The sequence below is a fragment of the Amblyomma mixtum genome, chromosome 2 (assembly GCF_055824585.1).
Source record: "Amblyomma mixtum isolate Tamu chromosome 2, ASM5582458v1, whole genome shotgun sequence".
Lineage (NCBI taxonomy): Eukaryota > Metazoa > Arthropoda > Arachnida > Ixodida > Ixodidae > Amblyomma > Amblyomma mixtum.
In genome coordinates this window covers 71733763-71753885 of record NC_143013.1, presented here as the reverse complement: position 1 = coordinate 71753885, position 20123 = coordinate 71733763, and the positions used below count along the sequence as shown (strand labels likewise).

Here is a 20123-nt window from a genome sequence, read left to right as displayed (position 1 = left end):
CACATCTACTGATCTGTTCGGTTTCAAAGCTGATGAACCGCTGAATACAAATACAGGTGCCAAATTACCAAAGCCAATCAATAACAGCCCTAAGACACTCTTTTTCTTCTTTTAGTGCAAAATTACTACTTCACGCGGTCTAACCAGCTCAACTAGTTTTTGTGAAGCTTGACCTTGAAGGTGACCTTGGCGAAATCTAGCATAACAACAGCTCATGCAGAAATATTGCCGCGAATGGGTTTCGAACCCGCAACGGCACGAACAGATCAGCTTTGCTGGCCACTGCATGAGGGCACTATGCTATCACCCTCAGCTGATCACGCCTCGAGTGAAACTGCAACACACTCTCGCGCTGCACACTGCACGTCGTCATCCTCATCAACTACCATCTGCAGTGCAAAACAGATCAGATCAGCTTAACCTCAATCAGAGCCTAACCTGAGCCTAATATTGTAGCCAGAAGTGCCGATCACCGAGCAAAGCAAAACGATGAGCCAACCAGGCTAAGCACATGCTTTCGCAAGTCTACTTGGTTTAGCTAGTTAAACCTCTATCACTTTTTTTTAACTACCCATAGGTGGCTCATACAGCAGTTGCTTTACTACTACAGTCAAGTTTACATTTCCTATGCGTGACAGCATATGTCCTCATGCACAGTTCCTAGTGCCAAAACAGCCAGCTCCTTGTGGCAAACCTACAGCACCATCAGCACATTCAGCAGCACCAGAAAATGTGGTGTCTAGGCAGCCCTTTAACAAGCAGGTTGTGCATCTTCTGATCAACAGCGAAGATATTAAGCAGCACAGTGGGAATTCACTGACTTCTCCGAAAGCACATCTGAATAAAACCATGGCTGCTCAGATGGCACTGATGACTAAGAACCCTTCTAAAAGACTTTTGTTGTCCAGTACCCTCACAGCAAAGCAGCTGAACAGTGAACATGGTCAGGTAATGACAACATTAAAAGCATAACTTTCCACGGACTGTAGGTTTTAAGGGGGGACACGGCTTTCAGTCCCAACTTTCTAATTTTTTGATGAATTTGGACGAAACTGTTTCTGCATGTTACTAATACTTTCCAACTTAAGTGTACTAAATTTTTCTTCTCCTAAACCTTGCAAAATGCCTGCAGAGTAGGCAAACATGGTAGAAGATTGGTTCAATATTCACTGCATTTTTAAATGCATGCTACACATGATTACAATCTTTCTTTTTTTTTTCCACGATACAAATTTTTTGGTCTTCATTTTTTACAAAGCAGTTGCCATAGACATGTCTAAATTGCAAACAAGATGTCACACCGAAAATCTAAAATCTATCAAATTAAAAAAGCAAGAATGCCATCGCATTGAGCAGAGTTCTTGAGTGCAACAAAATAAACGGCGTGAAAATAGACATAACGATCATGACAAAATCTGCTGCACAAGGTGAGCGTCTAGTCAGAAAACTGAAACTGAGAAAAACACCGAATTTTGAGCATTTCCCCGCTACGCAGTGCCATCATGGTCCACAACTAATTTTTGAGAGTACTTCCCAGTGGACTTTAGCAATCAAACTTCAGGACAGCACAGAAAACGGTGCATATGAGCGGATACAGTGATTTTCAAGAACCAATATTTTGGGCCTATTCTCATGATTTGAAAGCCATGTTCCATCTTAAGTGACTCTAATACAAAGAAAAATTTTTTTGGTACAACTACTAAGGCCACCCACAGTAACAGATAGAATTTTAGTGTTGTAAAGTTCACTTCAGTTTAACCTATTATGGTTCTTCAAAGCTATGAAACAATGTTTTAGCATGTCACACTTAAGATCTAAAAAGACAAGATACAACAATAAGAGCGCGCTTTTCTCCCCACATCCATTTTGTTCAACTCAATGCGTGCTACCGGCTATGCACCAGCTATCACATATGGTCTTGCTCACAGCACTCTTACAAACAGATTTATACTTGAGCCATGAACATGTGTAAGAAATGGCAAGTGCTTAATGCCTCAAGGCTGTTAATTCAATGCTTTCAGAGCCAGAGCCATTTGTCCTCATCTAATGACATTAAATGCAATGGTGGTGACAACACCAGGAAAGCAGATAAAAAGATACTACCACCTAAAGAGAAAAGCCCTACTCAAAAGCAAAAAAAGGCCATCAGTATTATAACAAAATTATCTTGCCCACAATGCAATGGCTCTTGCTTGGCAAGTAGCAAATGTATTTACAAAGCCACATTCTAGCGCATCAGGCAGAGTCAATCTGAGGCATCAACAAACATGGCATATATACAACAGTGAAAATGCTCATGATATGACTAAGGTAACAGTAAATTACTAGCTGCACATTTGGATACTGTTTCTGACAAAATACGTAGTGCACTGTTCTGCACAGCCAATAAGGGTGAGGCTATGTGTTTTTCAGTAGTAGCGAAGTTCATTATAGCACAGATTACACCATTTATGCAGCATCTTATAGATGGCATTAAAACCTGAGGCATCAGTCAGTTAATGTTGTTTTTCACACGTGTGGCACAAGTAATACGTACATGAGTTAGTCTGTAAGCACTACAGTTCACAGTAGATATGAGCGAGTAGAAAAGCAACAGCACAGCTTACATTTTCAACAAGTCCAAGCTGCTCAGCCTTGGGTTTTTGGTGTCTTCCCACAGTGGAGGGCCAGCAAACTGAAGAAGCTGCTCAGGATTCTTGAGCATCTGTCAATGCAGCACAAAACGGTAGCATGCACCATGTGTTCAATATTCTAATACAACCATTTAAATGCTAACATTACACACAAATACATTTAATAAAGCAAAGAAGGTACAGATGTACTTTATTTTTGCTTAAGAAGACCAGTCATACCACCATGGAACCAAAAATTTGCTATGAGAGCATATCTGTGCAGTCTGCGTTTCCCAGTCTCATTATTCAGTCCAATGTGATTTAGGGGAAACCCCAAAAGTGGAGTAAATTTGTAATGAGGGAGCAATTCCTCATCAGCATCCACCTGAGCGTAGACATATGGCTACAAAAAAAAAAAAAAGAAGTTATACAGCTTCCAAAAATTTTACAGAATTGGTCCATCATATTTAGTTGAATAAAATCTAGGGGAATCCCTGAATGGCCATCACGGCTCCTGTTGCCCAAAAAGGTATAATGTGCGAAGTTACATGGCAGGGACTCTCCGTAGCAAAACAAACAAATCACCAGAGACAACTATGCCATGAGTGCTTTGCTGCTTATCCCTGTGCAACAGGAATACACAGGTGTGCACAAGCAGGTTAACGAGCCACCAAGCTTACCTGCTTGACAAACTTGAGAGGTTCGAAGCAGTGCTGAGGCAGAGGGTACAGCAGCATTCGGTGAAACAGGGATCCCAGCACTGGTCTCAGGGCACCCACCTCACCCACAACAGTCACCAGCTCCAAGGCAATGCTGAGAAGCCGAAGAGAAACAGCATACATGCATCCTCAAATTTTTTTGTTTACCTATCTGTACGTGACCCTAATTGCTTAACACAGCACAACTAACTCATTACCAGGACAACAAACATACTGCCACACCCCCAACCAACCAACCTCAACTCCTGAATCTTACAGTGGATCACGAAAAATCACAAAATGCTAACAGATCTCAATTTCAGCATTTATTCTAACTTTGTAAGTAAAAACCTGAAATTTGCACAACGGTCAATCAAAGTCCTTCCACATTACACAAAGAAACCTAGCTGCATTATATTTCATTTCATCGAAGTAGTCCCATCAGTGATGCCATGCTATAATACTCTCCTGCGGCTCAAACGTGAAACACAAGTAGCTTCCGCTCCTGAAACCATTGGTTCAATGCCAGCAGTCTGGATTCTCGTCTAACAAATCTTGATGTCCTTTACAGACTTTCAGTGGCTACTGTTTTAAGATTACAACACATGCCTCAACTGAACTGTAAATTCCACCTCCCCTCCTCCTCCCAACCCTTCCTGCTTTGATCGTGCTCACAGTGGTGTTAAATGTTTCATGCTTAATTAGTCGGAAGCAATAATCCTCACCCATAAACGAGCCTTGCCTCTTCGGCATGGCAGGATGGGGCAGTGGTGAGGCAGCCCGATCCCCGGCCCATCTCTCCCTTTTCGAAGCGCTGTGCAGACACTATGTTCTTGTCCTTCAGGGGTGAACCGAGGCAGCCCACCAACCTTGGGCAGAGCTGCTGCCTAAACAAAAAAAAAGAGCATTTACAATGTCATACAATGTGACATAGGATGCCCACCTAGCAAAGATACCAAGCTTCAACACCTCTCCAAGTACATCTGAACCTTGTATAGTGTTAGCGATGTCATGTAGCTGCTCACATAACTTTCCCAATTTGAAACACATAGAGCTAAGGGCAATCATGTAAGAGAAGCTTGGGACTGTTGGTAACTACTTGTGAAACTGGGGCAGCTAAACTAACACAGAAAAAAGGAAGAAACATTACACATAAACAGCGGTGCATTAAGTGCAGCCCAGTGTACAAATACAGGGATGCATGCAGTGAATCAATCTTTTTCTTTACATGTATCTTTAACTCAGAACTGTGCATGCTTTTCCTTCTTCTAGAAATAGTGTCTGGCAGGCTCTTCTCCGTTTACAAAGTCCCAGCTGTTGAAAGAAATGCCTGACAAATGTTCCTGATCTGTTTTTCATAACTGCTGGCACATCAAGGGGACTGAGGATAATCCAAGCAATGATGCATCGATATTAGGCTCAAGAACATCTGAGACAAGGCACATGCACAATGCTGCTTACCAAACAAAGTCCAAGAAAGGCTGACTTTTTCTTGCTTGGCCTCTCAGTGAGCTGAGACCCGTCTGAAGACAGTGCAGGAGGAGCGGAGCTGTTGAGCTGGAACCATTTCTAAAATAGAAACAGGGACATATATAAAAAATACTATAACATGCAGAAACGTCATGAGGGAGATAGCCAAACTCGACAGAATCCTTACCTTTTGTCTTCTTTCAACTTCTCACAGAGAAAGAGGAACAGAGGGACAACTTCATCGAACGGAGAAATGTGGCCTGATGAATAAGGAAGGAAACAAGTGGACGCAATGAGCACGCTAGCCTCTAATGCACGAACAGTGCAGAAGTTTGTGCACCTGCAGACAGACTGAATGTAAAAAGATAGAAAAAGGATACGGTCTAGCCCGGTTATAACGAAGTCAGCGGGAATCGGAAATCACTTCGCTATATCCGCTATTTCGTAATATGCGGACTATGAAAAAAAAATGCAAACATCGGCATACCGATTTATTGCCGCTGAAAGAAGTCGTCCAGCGTCCCCTGAACACGTTTCGCGAGTGCGGACTTCAGGATTGCGGCTTCCATACCATCCAACTGTGAACCAAAGATCTGGTCGAATTCCGGACTCCCGAGGTACATCCGTAGCGTGTCAACAGCTGCGATGGCCGCTACGGAGGTGACCGGCTTAGGGGCACAACTAGCATCGTCCGGCGTGACCGGCGTGCCATGCGATGCAGTGAAGCAACCTTTCGCTCCGCAGGAGAGCAGACGACGCCACGAAAGGACGCCGTCAGCCGAATTTTGCTCTTATTTTCGCGGAAAATATCGCCTCAAGGACGCAAAAATGTGTTGATTGGCAGATTATTTCTCGGTTGGTATTAAAACTCTTCGTTATATCCGCTGACGCGCTCTTATTTACTTCGTTAAAACCGGACCCAAAATGTATTGAAAATGCAAAAATGGGAATTGGAAATTGAAATCCCTTCGTTATAACCGCTATTTCGCTATAAGTGGCTTCGTTATAAACGGGCTAGACTGTATAAAAATGCAGTATCCAAACTCCAAACACTGTCTTACTGCAGTTTCCTATTCCTCATTTATTTTAGTAGCTGCTAACACAAGAGTTAAGCATGCCTCAAAATAATCAGCCAGTGCTCTAGTCAGCAGAGATTGCTTAACTGCAACCACTAGTTTGAATAGTTGAATAAAAGGGGTGAAAGGACGCACTAGAGCAATTCAAGCTATATGCATTGAGAGCTTTAAATTTCTGAGCTCAGATAAAAGGAGCATGTAAGGAGGTCACAATCTGGCCACCTAACAAATGTCACTTGATGAGTGCCAATTTTCAAGTGCCTCAAAGCAGAGAATACCAGATTAGTTGTAGAGTGGCACATTAAGTACCTGTACTTTGCGTGCAAACAGGAGACACACTCCTAGCCTCTGTCTTGAATACTGTTGACAAAATTAATATCATTACTCTCTGCTAACACAAAAATCTATGTAAAACAGTGCTTTTTGCTTACACGCAGAACAAAACTAAATGGAAATGTAGAATGGTTTCCAAAGCTTATTAGTGCACTCAAATCGCATATATGTTTTTTAATTAACAAAATGTTTCAGTTCTGTAATGTTCTGCACTTCATGCATATTCAAGCATCTACATTACAGGAGCAATTAGATTTGACAACTACATTTGCAGTGAGCTCTCTATGGTAGGGACTTTCTCCTTTTGTTCTCACAAACTGGAGGGAAATAGCGTTACTGCATTATAGATACTGACTTAAATTTTTTAATACCTATTGAAAACCAAAGCGCACAATTTGAGACTTGCTGTATAGAGCATCCTTCACGATAAACTTCTGAATCACTTAAATTGTGTTACTCAAAAGAAAAAGCCTTGTACAAAGACAAATGAATCCCCATATATATATATATATACATACATGGTCTGTTCTGAAAGTAGTAGGACTGGTTTTTTCCTGGCCGAACGGGCGGACGAGAGGTGGTCTGCGCGTGCAGGATCGTTGAAGGGGGATATTGGGAATGCTGGGGAAAATCAGCAGTCGACTCTCGGCCGTTGAGGAGAGGAGGTCGCTTGTACTGTGAAACCCTGTCGAAACGTCTCGTCACACAGAATCGTCGAGCGTTTACTGGATCAGCGATACGCGATCAAATTTTGAGTAAATCTTGGTAAAACAGGCAAAGAAACTCACAACATGATTAAGGAGGCCTACGGTGACGCTTCCATGGGTAGATCAGGTGTTTTTTGAGTGGCACAAGCTGTTCCGAGAAGGTAAGGAATGAGTGGAGGAAGGCGACCGCTCCAAACGCCCTTCGACAAGAAAGACCAACGAAAATGTGTAGCGAGTGAAACATTTACTTAACAGTGATCATAGAATAAGTATCAGAATGATTGCTGATGACTTGAGAATTCTTCAAACCCAAGTTTTTGAGATCGTGACAGAAAACTTATCCATGAGGAAAGCGTGCGCGAAGTTGGTGCCGGGAGTGTTGTCAGAGGAGGAAAAGGCCAACCGGTAGGATCTTCTTCGTCATGTGAATGAGGACCCCGATTTTTTGTCCCGCACAAGGCGGCAACGCTGCCTGAGCCCCCCTACAGCCTCGACTTGGCCCCGCCAGACTTTTTTCTATTCCCGAGAATAAAATCGACGCTCAAGGGGGAACATCACGGATCGGTAGAGGTGGTTCAACAGGCCGTGACGAGGGAGCTAAACAGCATTCCGGTCCAGGCGTTCCTGGAGGCATACGAAAACTGTAAAACTCATTGGCAGCAGCGTGTAGGTACGGAAGGGTGCTACCTTGAAAAATTGTAATCGTTTGTGCTATTCTCTTGAATAAATTTTGTTTCAAAAAATGAGTCCTACTACTTTCAGAACAGACCATGTATATACGACTAACAAACGTCCAGCTTTTGCTCAGAAACAGCCTTCTCAGAGTGAAAAAAACTCAACCTGCTGTTTCCCCCTTTCTTTCACACAACTCATATGTCAAAAAAGAAAAAGTATTCCAATGCAAAACATGAACCCTCTGAACTAATCTAATCAGGAGGCCACAAAACTCACCTTTTTTAAGAACATGGCAATAAACGCTAACAAGGAACATTCGAGAGACACTTTTTAGGTAGAAGAGATTCTAAGCTCACTCGCATTTATTGTGTAGCCTTTGCAGCCTATCTGTGATTTTATGCAGCAATCAAACTATTGTCTCAAAGCTAATTTCTCAGGCTCATTACAAAGCAATTCAAATTATGTGTGCAGAAATAACACTGCCTGACCATCTTTCCATAAAAAGAAATAAACAGCATAAGAAAAAGCAGTAAATATAAGCAGAAAATTGAAGTCATAAGTTCATTTGTTTCCTTTCTTTTGGCAGAAAGGACAAGTTTTACGTCAAAACAGAGTAAGTGCGGACTTATGTCAGAAGAGCAAATGCAGGATTACATCTGAACACAGGCAGCCCCGCAGAAAAAGAAAGGAAGAAGCCATTTTTCAGTCGCATGACATGCAAGTACCCAGCATAGCTCACCAGCTCACAACAGACAATGAGAACATGCGAGAAAGAGTTTCACATGCCAGAAATGGTTCAGTGAAAGAGGAATTTGCATGCTCACATAATGAAGTAAGAAAAGAAACTGTAGAACCGAAAATATTGACTCACAGTTATTCAGAGCTCTGGAAGTTGTGAACTTTAGCTCAAACTGCGATAAGCTTATAATTAGTCACATAAACACAATAGAAGACTGCAACAAGAATTTAGCACATAACGTGATATCAGTGCACGTTAAAGAACCCCAGGTGGTCGAAATCTCCGGAGCCCTTCACTACGGCGTCCCTCATAGCCTGAGTCGCTTTGGAACATTAAACCCCAATAAACCAATAAAACACATACTTAGGCCTTGAAGATCTACTTTTTATGAGCTATGGTTTAACAACACTTTTGTTTGCATCTATACCAGCTTTGTCTAGTACAGTTCACAGAGTCTACTGCACGCTTTACTTGCTGTTTCACAATGCTATAATGAGAGCGGAAACACTGGATCTGAACCAACACTGGCCATGTCTCCAAATGTTGGCACCCAATGCCTGGTTGTTGTGGTCATGCCAGTCCTAGCTGTTACTGTGTCCTATGCCTCTAAAGTGCTTTTTATTGCTGCTGTTCAACCAGGCAATACTCCATTACCCAGCACTCCAAGATTTACATTCAGGTGATTTCTGGCCCTTCGGTTATGCAGATTCTGTTCCCCTGGTCTGCTTCACCAAAAGAAGCAAAAATAAGAACGGCTTAAATTAACCCTTTGAAGGTTTTTGTCGTATATGTACGGCGGCGGTTTTCTGTCCCGCAAGGTCTCTGCCGTACGGGTACGGTTTCGATCTTCCGTTTGAAATTTTGCGCCAAAAGAACAATGCGTGCTCACTGGGGGGTGCTGCCACCTCTTAGGACTTACAAGAAGTGTTTGAATTTTGTGCTGCCTTCTTACGGAGATAAGCAGAACTTATGTCTAGCTTTAGCGCGGTGGCACAGACTGTGGCAACACCCCTTTTGTAGTTTTGGTTTCGCCGCATGATCGCAATGGATTCGCGCGAAATTTGAGTTTTCTTTTTGTCAGCACTATCTTGCAGGGGCTGCCGAAGTTGATTTCTATCTTTATTGGCGCTGCTCTTAGCTTGCTTATCACCGTTGCTCGCGAGGTATTCTCGCCCTCTGTGGCAACGCGCCTACGCGGTTTCGATTCCGCCGCGGGATCGCAACGGAGTCGCGCGAAACGTGTTTTCTCTTTGTGGGCACTGTTTTGCAGAGGCGGCGAAAGTTGATTTCTATCTTTATTGGTGCTGCTCTTAGCTTGCTTTTCACCGTTGCTATTCTATTCTATTGAACATTTCCCAGTTGTGAGTGATGCTGTCACCAAAGTACTGTTCCTAATTTTTTTTTACTATTTATTCTCGATTATATACATTTTGTAGATTCAAGATCCGCAATAAAGTAATTTGACCACCTGGGAAAGTTTTCTTCAAAATAATTCGACCCTCAAAGGGTTAAGCACCACGAAGGGGCACTGAAGAGGCGAGATAAAGTTAAGATTCGTTTAAATCAAACAGAAGCACAAATTAAATAAGTTTGAACTGTTGTGAGTCAACTGTACATGCCAAGACGAAGGGAATGGAAGACAGGAAGCTGGGTTGAGGTGCAGCCAGAGTTACAAAACAACAACGGCAGCACAAACCTTCATTATAAGGATCACATCCCTCGTCCACACTTTTCTGTTCGGGGTGTGGCATTAGTGGGGTTGCAGAAGAAAGAGCCATGTTAGGGCACAAAGACTGTTAGTGTGATAAAATCAAGAACACGACCAAGCATTGCAGATAAGAATAACTATCTTATGACCTACTGTCAGTTTAATGTTGAAAAGAAGAAATGGCAGACTTTTTTGTTTAGCACTCCGAGTGCATGCAGAAAAACTTTTCTGAACAGCACAAAATAAATAGTTCAAGGATTTCTTCAAGAAGCGAAAACAGGCGCAAAAGCTTTGCTTCTTCTAATAAATAGAGGCTCAGAAACTACACTTGATGCACAGCATCACTAAATGGTTATACCTGTATAGGGGATACTCAAAATTCCGCAAGTGCGCTTTCCCGCATAACAATGTTGCCCCAAACAAGATGGCTGACCATGCGTTTCCAGCTGAAACAAAGCAAGAAAGACTGGTTTTTTTTGTTTGATTCTTCCAAAATACGTTATTTACATTCTATCCACACCTTTAGCGCCTGTCCTGTAGCCCACGTAGTTCCTTTATAGCGAAGTCGGCCATCTTGTTTGGGGCAACATTGTTATGCGGGAAAGCGCACTTGCGGAATTTTGAATATCCCCTATTGAATATTAAAAAAAGAAAAAGCATTTTTCGTAACTCTTCTCAACATAAATGCTGATTGCTCAGGCAAGGTATGCAGCATCACGATTCCATAACCATTGAGCCACTGGTAGTAGCAAGAGCTCATCAGCTATCAGCTAGCCAATGTGAATAAATACATAAAAAGCACGATTATTTTGTAAAGCAGCTCTTACAATGAAATGTGAGCTGCATATGTACTAAATACGCTTGTACCTCATTTTGGCCACTGAGCTGTTTAATTTGAATTCATGCTCCGACATTATCATTTACTGCACTTAGGACAGTTCTCATTCCTTCTGAACATTATTTTTTGTATTCAACATATCTGACTGTATGCAACAGCACTTTGGGCCGCCATGGTGTGTGGCTCAGTGGTTCGGGCATTCGGCTGTTGAGCCTGAAGACCCGGGCTCAAACCTGGCTACGGCGGCTGTGTTTCAGTGGGGATGAAACTCGCAAGGTGCCTGTGTTCTGTGCAGTATCAGTCCCCAGATCCCCAGGTGGCCAGTGTTAGATTCCCAGGTGGTCGAAATTAAAACCAGAGCCCTCCACTACGATGTACCTCATAGGCTATGTGCCATTTCAGGGAGCTGAGCCTCACAATTAATAATTTTATCACTGCATTCAATTCAAAATGTATTTGTTGAAAAGCAAGAACAAAGATTTTTGTAATCTCCAAAAACTTTGAACATTCCTAGCTGTTAAGAGTGCTGAGCCAAAACACATATGTATATGATGAACTTTGGTAAAAAGTCTTCAGGTCAAATGGTTTGCTTGTGAGCCGTATAGTCAAGCACTGACCTAATCTAATCTCTGAAGCCTACAAGCTCTTCAAAGGTGAGGATGAGGGTTTTTTTTCTCTTGACAAAGATTCAGAGGCTCAGGGGTACCATAAATGCCGCACTAAACAATTGAAACACAAGCACACTGCCTGAAGGCTTTTGACCAATAGTGTACACACCTTTTGCAGCATGCCATTTTATGGTAACAAAGCTATACTTATTCAACTACCTGGCAATGCAACTTTAAACACTCCATAATACTTTAAAGCATTTGAATCTGCAGGGCTGTGCAAGGAAGTACCGTCAAACCTCTTTATAGCAAACATGTAACAAATTCGTAACAATTCATAATATAAAATTTCACCAGAAACGAACGCAACAGCAGCACAAATTAATCAATGAAGGGACAAAAACTCAGGCGACAAGTGTTAAAGAAATGAGGAGACCTTTTCTGAAGTTCTAGCTCCATTTCAAGGCTTTCATGACAATTTAGGAAACCGCAAAAAGCCAAGCACCACTTAGATTGGCTTCCCCGCACATCACTACCAGTGCAAAACGGCAGATCAAGCTAGGGTGGCTTTCCCGCGTTACAGCCATGTCGTGTGGAAAACGGTACGTCACAGCTAAAGCTATCGCCATTTTCAACTCCTCCGTGTGGCAGCCAATATGAGCACAAGATGGTTACTGCAAGGCTAGAGCCTTCCACACCACTGCGTCTGGGGCACTGTCAACCAGTGGGAGAGGTGTAACGTGTGCTGACCGCCTGGCTTCTGATGCTCCACGCTGCTCCCATCTTCCGTGGTGCTGCTGGCGAGCGCAAGATAGAAGCGCAAACCTTGGCACGAACACTGGCCGCACTACCGCTAATCACTTGTATAAAGCGACGAAGCCATCTGAGTGGACACTAAGGAGTTTGGTGTATTTTTTTAGGTCCACTCTCGTTCAATGTACAAACATCGCATGTGTTTATTAATGTGATAGCATTAGAAGCCTCATTAAAAAGAAATGCGTCGTCAGTCACATAATCACCAAGACCGGAAGTGACATCATCAGAACCGAGGTGACACCTATATGTTCTGACGTATTTTAACTGCGTTCGTGTCGCAACTTATAGACACCTTCTATATATACTTACAGACACCAGCAAGATGACCCCAATGTTGATTGTGGGCACATAAGACGTGTAGGAGTCCGCAAACACAGACACGAAAGAACGACACAAAATTCGATGTAAAAGCATCAAGAGGTACTAATGCCATCGCATTGCCAACACAAAGTAATCAGCTGCCCCTGCGGATTTTTAAGAATATTAATGAAGAGTTCGATATAGGTAATAATTTGTAATATCCATGTCGCTATATGGGGATTCCTGCAATTCCTTGAGCTCATTGCCCTTTGTAGGCAATTTTTGCTCCAGTGATGTTGCATTCATCACCACCTCACACACCCCATGCGTCACTAAACCTAAAGTGGCATTACACCTGATCAAGCTGGATTATCTTGCAGGAACTATTGCAACTTCTGATGTTATTGCACGCGTGTCCTTTGACTGGTTTTGCTTTTTGTGTCCGTTTGCTACTGGGTTTGAATGCTTTATAACCATGTGTCTTTGCTAATAAAAATTCAGTTGATAGTCAGCCCTTCGTTTCTGTGTGTGTTTCTTGCTTAGTCCTCGTTTCTTGGTGCTGTTCAAATATGCTAAACGTTCACCAACTCACCAAGTTTTCGGTTCTACTGAACTGCATTCAGAACTTTAGTCAGCTCTGTTCAACAATCAGTCAAGTATACAAATGATGTCCACACACTCATCTCTTCTCTTACCCTCTCCTCTTCGTCTGCCACATCTTCTGCGGCAGACTCGAAGAGGAAGGAGACGTAGCCCTGCACACTCTGGCTGGCTGAGGCCACAGCTGCGGACTTTGTACCTGCAGAGCCACGGCTGTAGATGTCCAGGCACAGGGAGACAATGGAGCAGACCGCATTCTGTGAGAGGCACCAGTTCTGGAGGCAGCAGCACTGGAGGATTACCTGCGGAAGAGTCAACGGTCTGGTTTACATGACGGAGCACACAGACATTAAGGTACAGTGAAACAACTAGGAAACAAACGGAGGCTTCGAGAGAACTTTTCTACACTGGCATCAGCTCACACACAAATGGAACCGATGTAGACCTCGCACAGAAATAAATTCTTAGTGAGCAAACACACTCAATGGATTCAAATAATTTTTTTTTTTTCAAATTCATTACATCAGAAACTAAGTAAATAGTACCAATATGAGAAAAATGTGCAAAAATACATTTACTTATAAAATAGGCTTGCTTACTTAGAGCCAATAGACTATCCAATTAACACCCAGCTTCGCAAAAATGTAAAGAGCTGAAATTTATTTTGCCACATCAAGCAACACTACATATAGTGACTCTTATCAACCAATCAGGATTAGTTAACAGTGTTGATAACCTATCACTACGTTCATACATACACTTAACATCCCTTGGGTCAGCCCACCAACGAATGACGAAGCTTACACTTGCAAATCAAATACACCCTGAAACAACACTACACACGCCACGGAGAAGAATTTACCTGTGTTCCGACGTCAAACCAATGCCCTCATTACTTTAATGCATCTTTTCCTTTACCTCCTCCGAGCTGAACCCAAATGCCCCAACTGCCTCCCTCCACAGTAACCAGGCTGCCAACGTAGTGGATGCTTAATTTCTGTCCTAAATAAGGTTCACTTACTACTGTTACTACTACTACTACTACTACTACTACTACTACTACTACTACTACTACTACTACTACTACTACTATACTGATACTACTACTACTGCACTCAAAAAGAAATAGACTGGCGTCCAGAAACAGTGAATATCAGCTTTCTATTGCACCCTTGAAAAACATGCAATATCTCCAAAGCTTAAATGAACGGTACGTACAGTGAATGTATAGTGGGAGCACCAGCGAAATGTTTGCAGTACTTGAACATTGCAAACAGAATTAGAAGCGGTGACGCCATAGCTCTCTGCTATCAAACTTATGACAACAATTCGCAACAAATTTTTCCCCACATAAAAAGGCCCGATAAGTTGCAGAAAATGCATTGTTCTGTGCTGTCAGGCTTATGGCAGCTTTTACAGGGCCATATGTGTACAAAGTGCCTTCTCTTGGATTGAGAACTCAAAAAATGAAAATACGCATGAACTCGCAAGTACTTGACGCACAAATACAATGGCTTTCTTTGACCAGTGCAAGCATTGCTTAGAACTCTCCTCCACGTGAATAAAAAATGCATTTACGCCACAGCCTGCATGATGCCTGTAACGATTCTAACCTCATTCGTCACCCCAACTGACAGAAAGCTAAATACAGCAAGTTTTAACAGCAGAATGAAAATGTAAAAACTGGAAATCAACAACAGTCAGATACAACAGAAGTACACAACGGCGAATGCCCCTCAAAGGAGATTCTTCAGCCAATGGCCTTGACCAGTTCTCATGACATCGCAGTTAATACCCCAGCGTGAAATCACAGGTGGCTGGCAGGTTTCTCAATGAAATGGGATTAACCGCGATGTCATGGCGATCGGTCGATGTCATCGGCTGGGGGACCTCCTTTGATGCGTATCTGTCGTTGCATTCTTGAGCTGTATCCGACTAAAGGACAAAACTAGGGCTTAAGAAATGAACTTTTAGGCACACAAGGAAACACAAAGGGAACATGCTCATATAGAAAGAAATGTCATGGAAGTAAACGGCACCGCAACAGTGCACGCTGACAAGCACAGCTGCCTCAAAAGTATGTGGCATGACGCTACAATATGTGTACAGCCTGCTCACCTTCAAGCCTTCAACTTGCACTTCTTCCGAGTGAGAAGCCAAAGATGACAGGGCTCGCATCAGCTGAGACGGCAGCCACAATTGCTCATCATCACATTCCAAGTTTGGATTGAAGAGCTGCTCTCGAAGCAGTTGCTTCAAGAATTAGAAAACGATCAGACAAAAAGAAATGAATATCAAAAGTAATGAGCAAATATTAAGTGCAACGATAAAATGAGTCCCATTTATGGTGATAGTAATTAATTTTTACATGCCAAAGCCAATGGACCAGCTAAGAAACACATCGTAGCAGAGGACTCGGGGTTAGCTTTGTACGCATGGGAGTCTTTAACATGCCCCTAAACACAAGTACATGAACATTTCTGCATTTCGCCTCCATTCAAATATGGCTGCCGAGCAAGGATCAAACACACAACCTCTAGATCAGTCTGCAATGGGTCTCATATCACCAAACACTATGTTATGCCTATCACAAGCCCAGAAACAATCTCAAATATTGCTTGCACTGCACTGAGAAGTCAAATATTTAAAAATACTGCTTGCCAACATCGCCCCTGTAAAAGCACTAACTTGCACGGAATGCATGCCCAGACAAATTTCTGATGAAGTGTGAGCAAGATATGTTGCTTTGTGGTGCTTCTTGATACCCACTAGATGGATCATTTGCAAACCTTAACATATGCTCTTAGAGTAAGTCAAGTATTTCCATTCAAAGTCAATACGCAGAAACTTTAATAGAGGTCTGTGTTCTTTTCAGGGAAAATAAAAAAAAGGTATCAGCCCGTGCATTCTTTCTTTTGTCACAAGAAAAGCTGTTTGACACAAAGATAACATTATTTTTTTCTTCAACTTCCAAAACTGGCATTACTATCGTACAAAAATTTTAAGTGCGCCTGTTATTTTAACACAGCTACAATCCACAAGAATATACACTTTTAGCTACAAATTCTGCAGGGAAAAAACAAAATAAAATAAAAACAATGCATTAAGTATACACTCTTCAGTAGCTAGATCACACTGATCTACTGAGTGTAACAGTGCCAGCAAGTCAATCGGATAGTGTCATATAGATAGGGATTAGACTTTTCGTTTTAAGCTAAAAAAATAAACAATACAAGTACGCTGAATTCAATTCTCGAAATACGGTTTTAACAGAAAAAGGTCAGTATCCTTGACACGCACGTCACAGCTAGCTGTCTATTGACCAAGAGAAGACTAAGAAAGTACCGAAGCCAGGTGAAAGGTAAGACATGGGTACTGTTCGATTAATGCAGTTGTACGCTTTTGACACACTGCCTGCTACCTTGCACACTTCTACAGACCCGGAGGCTCTACCATTTTACCGTCCACTAGCAAAGCGCTTCTGGTTTGCTGTCATCACCCGCTTAGGGCAGTTTCTTGGTTAAGCAGGTTTCTCCACTGCACGTAAGGTCACTGAGGAGAAACTGTGCACAAGAGTGACAAAAAAGGGTTAGGCTGTGGATACTGCGATGTTTAGCGACAACTGCTGCAAAACTCAGACCACATGATGCCCCGCCCTCTCAATCAAACCAGAGCAACTTAACACTAGCCTGACAGCCTCGTTTTCAGAAGTGAACGTACACACGAGTTTTTGTTTGATGGCTCATTTCACTTCAGTTACTTTTTCTGTACGCAACAGCAATTCTTTCTACAAGAACAGCTCTAAATACCACCAACTGTGTGGTAATTACTAGTAAATTGATTGCTCATGCTGACAGGAAGGCCAAGATGACCTCTAAGTGACTTTTGACTCCTCAGGAACGCTACATTTTATAACTGAAAAAGAAAACAAACAGTAATTGCCCCATAGAAGATAATAATCGCCAAAAAAAAAAATGAAAACTGGTTCTAAAATAAACACCGAAAAGAATACGCCGAATTAAAAAATAAATAACAATGACAAACTCCAACCTCCTACAACCGGTACCTATTAATTGCTTTCTGAGCCACACAACATGCCAAAATCGTGCCCCAAAAGAAATGAAAATTACTGGCTCCTCTCAGCAAGGCACAGCTGTCTAAGGCTGCTTAATGTATTCTACTGCTATCATGCTTAATGTATTCTACTGCTATCAATCACTAAGGTTACCATAGAGCCACTAACACCTGAAAAAACAATACATATCATTAATAACAACCTAGTGCTGTAAAAAGACAGGACAAAGAGAGACGGGCAAGAACAATCAAAGGCAGCCTGTCTGCCTCACTCCTGTTTTTCTTACAGCAGTAAGTTGTTTTCAACCATGATAAATTGACTTGACCAGTAGCATACTTTACTGAACAGCATATCATTAAGCTTCAGGCCACCCATAAGTTGCCATGTTTCTGCTGTGTTTTGTATATAAGATGGTTTGGTTTATGGGGTTTAACGTCCCAAAGCAACTAAGGCTATGACAGACGCCGTAGTGAAGGGCTCCGGAAATTTCGACCACCTGGGGTTCTTTAACGTGCACTGACATCGCACAGTACACGGGCCTCTAGAATTTCTCCTCCAAAGAAATTCTAGCCGCCGCGGCCGGGATCGAACCCGCGTCTTTCGGGTCAGCAGCCGAGCACCATAACCGCTGAGCCACCGCGGCGGCTTTTGTATAAAAGAAACAAAAACTGCTAAAAATGTGTTTATCTTTTCCCATACCAACTTTCCTATATTTGTAAATACAGTGCATGTTCGTTACTTCAGAATCGCTTCTCTCCAGTAGCCGGTTTATTCAACTGACACTTTAGCCTAGCCAACATCAAGGATAATAAAACACTTCCGTTAGTTCGAAGTCTGCATGACTAACAAATTTTCAATTCTCATCAAGTCAAATTATTCGGAGTTGACTGCAGAGTCTTACTGCTCGAACTCATGGAAAAATAAGGAACATACCCACACCATAAAGAAAACATAATTATTTAAGAAGCGACTGGCATACCATGTTTCCTATAAAAGAATTTATACTAATGTGGATGCTTCGGTGAGCTGGTTAAACATTTTCTGAAGAAAAGCAGTGCAGAGACAAAAAAAAAAAAAAGATCCACACAGATGGAGCATTGTCTGTATCGTTCGTCTGTTGTTTTCGTTCCTGCACCATTTTTTTTTCAAGATGTTATAAACAATCTACATCACAATATTTACATACAGACAGTCAGTGCTATAGAATACTTCAGGAGTAATAAGTTCGGTTCAGAGAACTGATGCTTTTAAGTGCTGAGGCCCCATGCAGCATCATTGCTTGCATCTAGACTCTCACAAACTCACTTTAAGAAGGAATGATAGCCACATACAAAACTTCCACAGCACACAGCATTAGGCCGTTATGTTGCATAGATGATAAAGAGCATTATATCAGACGACAGTCCTATGTACGAAGAAAAGGGGCGATGCATTGTGGATACCAATTTAGAGCGAAGAAAAAAATACAAGGCAGCTAAAGTCAGTGCATCACAGTCAGCTACTCTTTGGTACCACAGATCTTTGGTTCCACACTTAGTGTATACCTGTATGTTGCAGCTTGAACAAGCAAAATTCATGTAGATGCTTGTAGTGCAGTCAATTATCATTCATAACGGGCTTTCTCAGTTACATGTAATGGTGACATGAGAGTGCAAATAATATGTAATAATCAGAACCCAGCCTCAGGGGATTTGTAGCTGTTCTTGCTAAAACATATGGTAACATATGATATGAACATGACATTGTCTTGCATGAGATCCATACTGTGAAGCACAACCCCATCAAGCCCATTTTGCCAAACAAGCTTTCCTATTACTCTGTGGACAGCCGGTTTACTTAGCTGTGTGGCAGCTTTATGTTTGATGGGCAACAAGGTATATACCTTCTTGTAATGCTCCTATAGGTGCATGCTGACCAAACCTTGTATAAGAGGCGCACAGGGCGCAGTTGAGATCTATCTACGAACATTTATTGGACAGATGTCAGTCCACATACGGTGGCACAGCTGATCAAGCAGAGCCGGGTGTAGTGTAGTAGTAGAAAGCAGACACAAGAACATACCTGTAAGCCACTAAAGGACAGGGAAACAAGCTTCTTTTCCTTGGATTCCAGCGCCAGTTGCAAAGCGTCAAAGCATTTTTGCCTGAAACGTGCTTGCAATCAATACAGCTGCGTTTGGCAGGCAGAGGCGGGACAAACGAGTCAAGAAAGCACGACGCGTTGGTTACCTGACTTCATACGGCGGATTCCTCAGTAAAGCGTGCTTGTTTGCCAAGGCCTCTGCAGAGTAAACCAAGATCAAATCAAACAATCATTGCACGAAGTAACTACAACGGCAGTAACGTACTAAAACACAGGAGAAAGAGCAGACTAACAGAGGTATAGCTTCACTTCATACCTTGAGCTTCTTGGCATGCCTGGCGTAAAGCAGGGTGCTTGTGATGCGAAGCTTCCTTCGCTAGCTTGTAGAAGACGTCCTCCATGCTTACAGCAGACGCTAATCTAGGTCACGTTTCTCCAGCGCTACTGTAAAGTGCTCAAACGGTACGTGTAAAGGCGGCATCGGCGCGCGCTGCAGTCCACGAAGCAACCGCAAACGCTCGGCGAGTAGCGATCACAGCTGTCAGTAAAAGAGCGTCAAAACTGCAACAAATGGAAGCACATTTTCGTGCGGTCAGATGTCGTTGTACCGACGGCCGGTGAGCAGGCTAGTTTAAATGCAACACGACGCAAATCCACCTGCAAGGAACATACGCTGGCGAGAATAACAGCGGTAGTAAAAATTAAAAATATGGAGCGTGAGAGCTCCGCCACCGGCGACACTCGAGAAAAGTGAAACCAAAACAGGAAGCGTTTAGCGACACCTAC

The 20123-nt window shown here is 42.5% G+C and overlaps 1 protein-coding gene across 3 annotated transcripts in view; it reads right to left on the bottom strand.

Annotated features, from left to right (window-relative positions):
* The window catches only part of LOC149359703 (brefeldin A-inhibited guanine nucleotide-exchange protein 3), a 90530-nt gene extending 70428 nt beyond the window's left edge, over nt 1–20102 (bottom strand). The window contains exons 1-11 of one of the 3 annotated variants that reach the window (XM_089571831.1): nt 19654–20102; nt 19484–19535; nt 19317–19398; nt 15299–15433; nt 13276–13482; nt 10007–10043; nt 4968–5040; nt 4772–4879; nt 4036–4197; nt 3293–3425; nt 2607–2704 (exon numbers count right to left, since the gene is read on the bottom strand). In XM_089571831.1, the coding sequence (XP_089427957.1) occupies nt 2607–2704; nt 3293–3425; nt 4036–4197; nt 4772–4879; nt 4968–5040; nt 10007–10043; nt 13276–13482; nt 15299–15433; nt 19317–19398; nt 19484–19535; nt 19654–19738 (1172 nt within the window). In that variant the 5' untranslated portion in view covers nt 19739–20102. The remainder of the gene's footprint in view (nt 1–2606; nt 2705–3292; nt 3426–4035; nt 4198–4771; nt 4880–4967; nt 5041–10006; nt 10044–13275; nt 13483–15298; nt 15434–19316; nt 19399–19483; nt 19536–19653) is intronic. The other 2 variants (XM_089571832.1, XM_089571834.1) reach the window with 2 other exon arrangements.
* Nucleotides 20103–20123: the final 21 nt, after the last annotated feature.